Raw genomic sequence first — 10,997 nt, 5'->3', positions numbered from 1 at the left:
ATCGAGGTTGCTTATTTTAGTACATTTATAAAGAAAACTTGAAAATGCTAAATAAGCAATAAATTTGGGGCATAGTTGAATCAAGTATCTCTGTGTCCCCTCCCAGAGCTGGACGGAGCATCTGATGCCAAGCTGGGCCCAACCTGTGCCTCCTCATTGAGCCAATCCACGCACTCATCGGACAAGGTGCAACTGAAAGTGGAAGCAGGGGCCAGAAGCTCTCTAGTCCTCCATGCCGTGGCATATCGGGCAAGCTGCGCCCCCCGGATCGGAAAAGCGGCTGGGTACTCAATCCCCTCCGGTGGACAAGTCTGATCATGACCAAACTGACGCAAGAACCGGAACGGAAAATAGAATACGCAGTGGGTTAGGCCAATCAATTGGAGCCGGGACATACTATAGCTCATTGCCGGGAGGTCGAGCCAAGGGCAACGCCAAGCAATACCGTCTGCGAACAAATTGCACATCCAATCGAACCACCACCTTTCGTCAAGAGCATTGACTAGGCGCTGCCGAAAGAAGTAGCCTCGAGCTGAATAAGCCGGGCAAGAGTCCACAACCTGCAACTTATCCATTAACCATACCTAGGGGAGGGATGGAAAATGAGAGAATAAAGAATAGAGAGATGTATAATGAGAGAAAAGTAAGACAAAGGTTTTGAGAGAAAAATCGAGCCTGAGGGTCGAGTGATGTGAGCAAATATATATGTAAGGTTGGATGGGAAACATTACCTGCAATAACAGCGGACTCCCAGCAAACCTAGTCGCCTCCCGGCGATAGACAGAATCTAAACCCATCAATGTCTCGGCCAAAGTCATGGCAATACAGCTCTTTCCTTCTCTCAAACCTTGGGCGACTTCAATCAGGCGAATGCTAGCCCCGCCGAAGCCCGAGGAAAGCAGAAAGTGAGACAACATGCATAAGCAGAGGGCGTGTTGCCGGAAACCCTGCCAATAATGGTTACTGCGGTCACCAGCGTCGGAGAAACGATGGATCAAGCCGAGGATGTCCAGCTCTCCACTGCAGATCAGAGATCGAGCGTCATGCGCTGTCAGCCCACACATCCGCCCTAAAGCCTGGGCGTGACCAAAACGGAGCTGGGGCAAGATCACTTCAGAGCACTCGGACTCCATCAAAATCTGAAAATCTTCAAAAGTGGGACACATCTCTTGGCCGCTAAAGCTAAAAACATGCGTCACTGGATTCCAGAACCTTGCCGCGGCATGGAGAAAAGGAAGTTGTAGCGGAGTACGGCTCAACGTGAATAGTGCATTCAAGCCGAAACCCCGGAAATTTAGCTTTTCCGAGCCATCTAAAGAAGAAATCCAAGATGTGACATTTTCTGCGAGAAACGCCTCCATCTTTGGCTAAAACTAAGATGAAATGAATGTTCCCGAAGTTGAGGCTTTTATAGAAGGAAAAACACTATTCACGGGAACACGTGTCAAAAATCTGGTGGCTGCAGGACTGAATGGCCGGCCAGCTACTTTTTCTGGCTGGCCAGCTATTTACTTTCTGCAGAAATGGCTGGCCAGCCATTCACTTTTTGCAAAAATGGCCGGCCAGCTCCCAGGGATGGCTGGCAATGCTGCAGTGTGTCTCCTCGGCCCTGTTTTACTCTTCGAAGGAGAACTCCAAGCATTTCCATGCAACGGGAGAGTCGAAGGCCTTCATTTCAGACGCGTTCCGATGCCCAGATCGTCAGAAGTACACTTTGTGGTTGTTGAGTTTTGCTTATCGAGTTGTTGCATTTTGCTTATCGAGTTGTCCGTCGAGCGGACGTGTTTTGTATTCGAGTCATTGCTCTCTGTTTAAGCAATTTTTGTTAAAGTCTTGTTTATTTGCGTTATTGCTTTTTGCTTATCGAGTTGTAAACTTGCTAAAGATTCTGTTATATCTTAGTAAGTTGAGTTGTTTAGTTTGTTGCGTCGGTTCACTACCTGACTTGGTGATTACACAATGCGCATTACCATTCAATTTCATTTTTGTGCAAAGTAAATGATGCGATACGATGCTAAAAGTTCAAAATACAAACACCTTTTCAAAAGCTATTTCATTTCATCATGCTTTACAACAAACAAAGGTACAAGTTTTACAAAAATAAAACTGCCTAACAATGTGCAAAGTGCTACAAACTACTAGTAAAAGAAAAATAAAGCAGGAAATAGCAACATCAAAATCCTCGGGAGCGGGAACAAGAAGCACGCCTCGTCCTCTTTTGCGGGACGACCTCCACACCATCATCTGAGTCGGAGCTGTCATCCTCAGGATCCTCCTCAGCCTCGCCTCTATTCCCCGAGCCAAAACCGGAGCCTCCCTCCTCAACAGATGTCTCGAACTGACGGTCGGTAGCCTCCTCCTCCTCCTCATCAGGCTCCACCTCCACAACATGAGCCCTGCGTCTGCGGACAGGCCCTCCTCGAGCTCCTCGATAAGGCCTAGATGGCCCGGCTCCACGGGAAGGCCGAGATGACCCCACCCCCTGAAAAGGCTCAGATGGCCCAACTCCCCAAGGAGGCCCGGATGGCCTAGTCTGCGACTGACCGGACCAAGAAGGCATCTGAAAACAAAAAGTTCAATTCAAATACATCAATCCAAATATGTACATCAGATGCAGATACAAGCAAAAGCTACATGAAGTGGGTGCATGTAAATACAGTGTACAAGTGAGGTGTGTGGCAGATGTGTTCTACACAAGTAGTCTATCGATGCAGTGGAAATCAGCATGTCATCAGAAGTATGATAAATGCCAGAAAACTGAAGGGTACCTGAATGCCTGCGACGGACAACTGTGCCTCCCTGCGCAGGACCATGCCCTCGAGTGTGGCCACCAGCCCAACCACCTCCTCTATGTATCCTCGCGATGGCTGCAAAAATGAGCTCATAATCATCGGTGAACAGAAGAGTGTCTAAACATCTGAATGATAAATGAAAAAAGTGGAGCATACCGGCGGTGAGTCCGGATCAATGGCGTATCGATCACTGGGCATCGGAGGCTCTAGTGGGATCGGAGTCGGAGAGCTAGCCCCATACTGCCACGCCATCAACTCAGTAGGCATATCTGGCCATCCCAGATGAGGATGAATCGACGGAGTCGGAGGAAATGGTCTACTCCCACCTCTAGATGCGCCAGCCCTGCTAGAAGAAGGGATGTCTGTAGCTCGAGCCTGAGCCTGGTCCGAGGATGACATACCGGCAGGTCTCATCATCGGAATACGAGCTTCTGTCAATGGAGGCATCAAATATATGTGACGATAGGTGGCGTAGTCCCCCTCCGCAACATATAGCAAAGCATCGCTGCCCAGCATGGCGCCGACTACCTCTGAGTAAGAGAGCCTGTCAGCGGTCCGCATACTAGCTGGAGGTACCGCGGGAACATCCTGAGAAAGATACCCCCGTACCTGGCGCAGAAAGCGCTCCCCCAGGAACCAGACTCTGCCAACTGGCCCTTCGAGCAGGACCCTATACCGGGAGATGCCTGACGCTCCGGTATACTGAAGTAGGAGATCATCACCCAAGGGTGCCCAAGGCTGCCAAGTAATCTGCGGATGATAAATGCATAAACCAATCAGAAATCAAGAATATACAGAGAAAGTCAAAGATGAAAATGAAAAGAACTGAAAGTTCTGAAGTACCTCTGAGTGTCGCACAGTGTCGAAGTACTGTCGAAGGCGAACCAGGGTCTCTCGAGGCCTCGCCCAGTGCGGGCCCTCAAATATCAATGAATATGGGGTCACGGGAATCCCCACCACCTCCAGCTCTGGGGCTAACGATGGGAAGTATACATAAGCCCATAGCTGAGAAAAGCAGTGCAGAATATAAGTACGAAATGCTGAGAGCAAAATGCAGACTGTAAAAGTGCGCTGTGTGTGCAATGTACAAGTAATGAAGAGCAGAAATGTAAATCGAGGGGACAGAAAATACCTCCCAAGCTCTCCAGTAGCCACCAAGCAAATCGCCCCGCCCGCGGGAGGTCGCGCTCATGTAAAAGTAGAGGGTAGCCAGGCCAGCGCCACCCCAATCATATCTACTGACCTGTGATAGGTCAACCAGAGCGCTCAACAGGTATAGCCCAATGGTGTTCCCTCTGTCGGCGAACAGGGTAGTCCCGAAGAAGAACATCAGGAAGCCACGAGCATACTGCTCTGTCTCCTCGGGAGTCTCGGGCACCATCTCTGCCCGCCGAAAATGGGAAGAGAACCAAGTGTATCTGACTCTCCCTGAAACCCTATCAACAGGTGGGCGAGCCCCCAACAAATACATCCAGGCGGCCTCCCACTCGCCCATATCCTCATCATAGGGGATGGGCCAACCTCCGACATCAAGGCCGGTCAATACAGCAAAGTCAAAAGGGGTCATGGTCATGTCCCCGGTAGCAGAGAAATGAAAAGAATTGGTGGTGTCCCACCATCTCTCTACCAGAGCTGCCATCAAGGTCCTCCTGGCAGGACAGCGTGACAACCCGACACAGAAGGGGCCAAACCCCGCCAAGTCTACTAAGTCTCTGACGCCCTCCGGGAGCTCAGCATACCAATCCCGCGCCATGGTGGAACCATATCCTCGCACACTGCGGGAACCACCCTGCATTCAGAATGAATATATGTGTCAATAATGAAATAAATGGGTTGTATACCAATGATAATGAAATGGGCTGTGTGCCAATAAGATGAAATGGGCTGTGTGCCGATGAAGTAAAATAAGCTACGTGCAAATTCTATCTACCTGGGCTGCGTGTTCAGAAAATTTGAAATTTGGGCTGCGTGTTCAACTTTCAGTTAACTTGTGGGCTGCGTGTTCACTATCTACCTGGGTTGCGTGTTCAGAAAATTTGAAATTTGGGCTGCGTGTTCAACTTTCAGTTAACTTGTGGACTGCGTGTTCACTATCTACCTGGGCTGCGTGTTCAGAAAATTTGAAATTTGGGCTGCGTGTTCAACTTTCAGTTAATTTGTGGGCTGCGTGTTCACTATCTATCTGGGCTGCGTGTTCAGAAAAATTTGAAATTTGGGCTGCGTGTTCAACTTTCAGTTAACTTGTGGGCTGCGTGTTCACTATCTACCTGGGCTGCGTGTTCAGAAAATTTGAAATTTGGGCTGCGTGTTCAACTTTCAGTTAACTTGTGGGCTGCGTGTTCACTATCTACCTGGGCTGCGTGTTCAGAAAATTTGAAATTTGGGCTGCGTGTTCAATTTTCAGTTATTTGTGGGCAGCGTGTTCACTATCTACCTGGGCTGCGTGTTCAGAAAATTTGAAATTTGGGCTGCGTGTTCAACTTCCAGTTAATTTGTGGGCTGCGTGTTCACTATCTATCTGGGCTGCGTGTTCAGAAAATTTTGAAATTTGGGCTGCGTGTTCAACTTTCAGTTAACTTGTGGGCTGCGTGTTCACTATCTACCTGGCTGTGTGTTCAGAAAATTTGAAATTTGGGCTGCGTGTTCAACTTTCAGTTTAATTGTGGGCTGCGTGTTCACCATCTAACTGGGCTGCGTGTTCAGAGAATTTTGAATTTTGGGCTGCGTGTTCAATTTTCAGTTATTTGTGGGCTGCGTGTTCACTATCTACCTGGGCTGCGTGTTCAGAAAAATTTGAAATTTGGGCTGCGTGTTCAACTTTCAGTTAACTTGTGGGCTGCGTGTTCACTATCTACCTGGGCTGCGTGTTCAGAAAATTTGAAATCTGGGCTGCGTGTTCAACTTTCAGTTAACTTGTGGGCTGCGTGTTCACTATCTACCTGGGCTGCGTGTTCAGAAAATTTGAAATTTGGGCTGCGTGTTCAACTTTCAGTTAAACTGTGGGCTGCGTGTTCACTATCTATCTGGGTTGCGTGTTCAGAAAATTTGAAATTTGGGCTGCGTGTTCAACTTTCAGTTATTTGTGGGCTGCGTGTTCACTATCTATCTGGGCTGCGTGTTCAGAAAATTTAAAATGTGGGATGTGTGTTCACTTTCGAATTCGGGCTGTGTGTTCGACAAATCAGTGTTTGAGCTGTGTGTTCTAATGTGGGCTGTGTGTTCGCAATTAATTAATGAACCGAGTGTTCAGAAATTTGAATGTTGAAACTACATGTTCAAAGATGTAAGGAAAGTACTATGTCACAAGCTAAATGTTTAAGCATGGCGAGGGTGCGAAATGTAAAATACAGATGATGAGGTAAATACCTCTCGGGCCTCGTGAGAGAGATGCTGCTCCGGCTCTCTGAGAAGCAGATCCGTGGGTGCTCTCTCGTCAAAACTGGTAAAATGACGGAAAACGGCACGAGGGAGGACGTGCGCTGCCGGACGGTACCTCTCGGGCATGAAAGGTCGGGTCCTCGGAGGTAGAGTCATGGGATCGAAGTCATCTCCGGCACCTGGAAAACCTCCGCCATGAGCAGAATTGCCCGCCATTTTCAAGAATCTGCAAAAGGGGAGCAAAAATAAGCAAAATGAGCAAAAATTGGAAAAAGTCAACAAAAGTCAACTCTCGGGAAATAAAAAGTCAACAAAAGTCAACTCCCGAGAAAATATTCTAAATATTAAGATGAACTTACCTCAAGTGGTGAAAATGCAAGAAGAAGCTCCCAAGCCGGAATTTAATCGCTCCAAAGTGTTTAAAACTAAGTGTTTTTACGAAAACAATTTGCGCGAGGCGTTGGAAAACGCGCGTAAAACTCAAAACTGGAGAGAAAAGTGTTGAAAGAGGCAAGAAATGAAGTGAGGTTCGGCTGCCATTTATAGGCCTCAAGCCTTGGGTGAAAAGGCATGCAAAAGGAGGGGAAAAGACCAAAATGCCCCTGGGAAAAGGGCATGGCCGGCCGGCCTCTAATTCTAGCTGGCCAGCCATCTGCTTTTTGCAGAAATGGCCGGCCAGCCATCTACTTTAATGGAAACCGGTTGGACACCCCCCCTTGGGAAGATAAGTGGCCGGCCATGCTCTCCACAGGCTCACCTAGCTCTCTGCGAATTTTGAGGAAAATCGGAGTTCCCGGGACCTGAAAAAGTTCAAGAAAAGTACACTTCCGGTCGCGAAATTGCTCCGTCAGGACTTCGGTTTCCAATTCTGACATATGTCTCATCATCATTCATCGAAATCAAAGTGTATCCTTTTTAATTGAGTCGTAACATTTCAAAGAAGCAGATCGGAGGTCGCGATTAAGTTGCCTTCGTTGAAACGCGCATTTCCGTACTCGTTGTTTCATAACAAACGGGCGCCCTGATTCATGCTCATGTCACATTATCTTGCATTTTCATGAACATACCTGTATTAACATGCACGTTTCTTGATGTTAATCATACTTCTGTGCTTGAGTGTACGTTGTCACGCGTATTCTGTTCTTGCATTGCGACACATTCACTCACCGGCACTGCGTGTGTCGAACTTTCGAAATCGCACTAAATATATGTTGTTAGCATATTGTACTTGTTGCAATTTCTCTCTTTTGCAGGCACGATATTGTATGTACGGTTCAATTGAGGCTGGTGCGACCAGACGAATCGCGCAGGTATCGTATCTTCTCCGTGTGAGACATGGCGGAAATTGAATAATCCTCCGCATTCTTAACTGCATGAAATGTAGTTGTTGCTTTGCATTCTTGCTTAGAACTGTTGCATCTATTTGCGAATACTTGCTTCATTACAGCTTGCTGCATTTGCATAATCATTGGGTTACCTTCGGCTTCTTGCATGTCATTTGCATTTTGCCCCCTGCCTGCGGGCATGCCTGCGGGCGCATCTCTGTTTATCTTGCCTGTTTGTCTAAGTCTTCGGCCTTGTCAAAAATGGGTTGTCTCTTGGCTTTGACATTCACTCCCGTCACTTGTGACTTCCGAGTTCTGTCAAAGAGGGGCAACTGTAGACACCCCAATTTTGACCGACCTTAAGACTCAGACGTCACCGATTGAGCGCTTGGTGATGTTGCATAATGTGCTTGTTCAGAAGCTTCAGAGTTGCGGCCGTGAGCCCTGCCTCCGGATTTCCGAACCCTCTTATGTGCCTTGTCTCGGTTTGCGAACCAGACTCGGTTTTCTCTGTTTCTTTTCCTGAGGGAAGGGAGAGGTCCCGTAGACCATCTCTCAATGTCCGTAGGCTACATTTGGTGGCCGTAGGCCATTTTGCCCATTTCGGAGTCCGGTTCCCGGTTTTCGGAGCCGTCAGGCCGTGTGCCTCGGTTCGGGACCGCTTAACCATCTCCTATTGCTTTGATTTTTTTGCATACATCTTATTTCATCCATTTTGAGGGACACTGGGGGCTGAGAAACCCACTTCGAGGTCGAATACCATTTTCGGTGCTTAACGGCCCATTTTCGGGACCCCGAACTGCGTGTTTTGGCTCCGGAACATTCGTTTTGCAACGGTTTTCGCTCATTTTTGGCAGGTACCTCTGTTTTATCACAGGGAAGGTCACTGAAGGGTGGGAGGCCAGCAATTGTTGCAGCAACCAGTTATTTCTCTTCCGGAGCCTCCCGGCGCCCGTTTTTCGCACTTCCGGGCTAATGTTGAATACCTTAGAGCTAGTGTTGCCAACTTTCAACCACATATCTGTGATCTACACATCTGGGAGGCCACTAAAAGTTGGTGGCCGGCCATTAAGGTCACCTGACCCTTTTGACCCCTTTCTTCCGGGCTAATGTTGAACCCCTTGGACCTTTTTTCTTGAACTTTGAACCACATATCTGTGATGTACACACCTGAGAGGCCCCTAAAAGTTCATGGCCGGCCAGTAAGTCAACTTGACCCTTTTGACCCCCTCTTTCCGAGCCATTGTTGAACCCCTTGGGCCCACTTTCTTGGAATTTCAATTACATGGTTGTGTTGTACACACATAGGGCTACCTCCCCAATATCTGGCCGGCCAGAAAAGCTCCTTGACCCTTTTGACCCCTAGCCGGCCGGCTAGGGGGTGTGGCCGGCCGGCCACCTCCTGTAAAAGTATGAGGCCGGCCGTATTCTCCTCACTGTACCCTTTCCAGCTGTTGGGCAATATCCCCCAGATATTTTCTGTATCCGGGGGATATTTTGTGGGGGAGTTTTCCTCTCCATTTCCCCCACCTTTTACACCCCCTTTTGGCCCTTTTAACCAGCTGATGGCCTCCTCTACAAGGGTTAGAAAAACTTTTCTTCAAAGCTCCATAGCCACCTCCATCTTCTTCTTCTTCAATTCTTCAAAAAACCCTAAGTCCATAACCTTCATTCCTTCTACACCACCAAGCTCTACCACCACCATCTCATTTCCAGCAGCAAGGAGGGATTCTTGAAGGCTAAAGAAGCTGCAAATCCATCCAAGAAGCAACAAAAATTCGAATCTTCAAGGGTAAGTTACACTTTTACCCTTTTGACCCTTTTTCTTGATCCATTTCTAAGCCTCACTTCCTTTTTGTTTCAAGCTCCGGCCCTAACTGAAAAGGGCCATATTTTGAGCTCATCTTCACTTCTCATTAAGGGCTCAACCCTGTTTGAGCCCTCCATGATACACTTGCTTCATTGACCATCTTGTATGTCATAGTTTTGCATGCTATTTTTGACCCATGAGCAATTTATTTTCGAGCATGTGGTAAACTGATTTAGGGCTTATTTTGAGCCCCTCTTCAACATTGGAGAAGGGCTCAACATTATTTGGTGTCTCCATGTATCACTTGTAGTTCAATCCCCTATTTGGCCCCATTTTTGCATAAGTTGATAGCCCTCTTGATTTCTGTTTTTGGACCTTGGTCCGAACTGAAAGTGGCCTTATTTTGGCCTATACTTCATGTTTAATTCACACTTTTGTTCTGTTTGGTGATTATTTTATATACTTCATGTTATAGCACCTTTTGGGCCTTGCTTTGCATCCCATTTTTAGCATATTTTTATACTGATTTTGAGGCTGCCATATACTGTAAATGTTCATATTTTTGGTCCATCTTCATTGTTGTAGAAGGAAATTTTTCAGTTTGGGTTTAGCTTATACCACTTGCTTCATTACCCCTATCTTGGCCCCTATTCTTGTATGCTATTTTTGCCATACCTATATTTGCTGTTTGGCCATGTTTATAACTGGAAAAGTGCTTATTTTGGGGCTGTCTAGCTTCTGTCTTTGCATTGCATGTCCATGTTGTGCATGTTTAGCATGGCTATAGGCCATTTTCGGGTGCCTAATGTTGCATTTCGGGACAATTTCATGCATCTGGTATCATTTCGCTACATTTCGGGACTGTTTTTCCCCATATTTTGTTGCTGAAATTCTGTTAGTATGCTTGCATATCATTTTTGTCATTTCCATGTCATTTTAGCATCGCCTCGGTTTGCGTGCCCGTGTGCACGCATTTCGAGGCACTCCTTTTTTTATCCGACGGCATCCGATGTGAGTGTGGCTGAGGCTCACTCATGTTGGTATAAGCCCATTTGTCATTTCCATGTCATTTTAGCATCGCCTCGGTCTGCGTGCCCGTGTGCACGCATTTCGAGGCACTCCATTTTTATCCGACGGCATCCGATGTGAGTGTGGCTGAGGCTCACTCATGTTGGTATAAGCCCATTTGTCATTTCCATGTCATTTTAGCATCGCCTCGGTTTGCGTGCCCGTGTGCACGCATTTCGAGGCACTCCTTTTTTTATCCGACGGCATCCGATGTGAGTGTGGCTGAGGCTCACTCATGTTGGTATAAGCCCATTTGTCATTTCCATGTCATTTTAGCATCGCCTCAGTTTGCGTGCCCGTGTGCACGCATTTCGAGGCACTCCTTTTTTTATCCGATGTGAGTGTGGCTGAGGCTCACTCATGTTGGTATAAGCCCATTTGTCATTTCCATGTCATTTTAGCATCGCCTCGGTTTGCGTGCCCGTGTGCACGCATTTCGAGGCACTCCTTTTTTTATCCGACGGCATCCGATGTGAGTGTGGCTGAGGCTCACTCATGTTGGTATAAGCCCATTTGTCATTTCCATGTCATTTTAGCATCGCCTCGGTTTGCGTGCCCGTGTGCACGCATTTCGAGGCACTCCATTTTTTATCCGACGGCATCCGATGTGAGTGTGGCTGAGGC

At 47.5% G+C, this 10,997-nt stretch overlaps 1 protein-coding gene across 1 annotated transcript; it reads right to left on the bottom strand.

Annotated features, from left to right (window-relative positions):
* Positions 1–2,909: 2,909 nt before the first annotated feature.
* Positions 2,910–6,392, bottom strand: LOC145792548 (protein MAINTENANCE OF MERISTEMS-like). The gene is made up of 4 exons (XM_082873213.1): positions 6,159–6,392; positions 3,925–4,581; positions 3,636–3,797; positions 2,910–3,542 (listed from the first exon to the last, which is right to left on the bottom strand). The coding sequence occupies exons 1-4, from the start codon at positions 6,384–6,386 to the stop codon at positions 2,910–2,912; spliced, it is 1,680 nt and encodes a 559-aa protein (XP_082729339.1). The 5' UTR covers positions 6,387–6,392.
* Positions 6,393–10,997: the final 4,605 nt, after the last annotated feature.

The sequence above is a fragment of the Camellia sinensis genome, chromosome 6, assembly GCF_055761805.1.
Source record: "Camellia sinensis isolate YWXY chromosome 6, ASM5576180v1, whole genome shotgun sequence".
Taxonomy (NCBI): Eukaryota; Viridiplantae; Streptophyta; class Magnoliopsida; order Ericales; family Theaceae; genus Camellia; species Camellia sinensis.
This window is presented reverse-complemented; position numbering and strand designations above follow the sequence as displayed.

What these genes read in the sequence shown, in the direction of transcription:
- LOC145792548 (XM_082873213.1), bottom strand. Translation starts at nt 6,386, where the DNA reads ATGGCGGGCAATTCTGCTCATGGCGGAGGTTTTCCAGGTGCCGGAGAT. An exon ending in GCTACTGGAGAGCTTGGGAG is followed by an intron (nt 3,798 to 3,924) that starts GTATTTTCTGTC and finishes TGCTTTTCTCAG; the next exon opens with CTATGGGCTTATGTATACTT. An exon ending in ACACTGTGCGACACTCAGAG is followed by an intron (nt 3,543 to 3,635) that starts GTACTTCAGAAC and finishes TATCATCCGCAG; the next exon opens with ATTACTTGGCAGCCTTGGGC.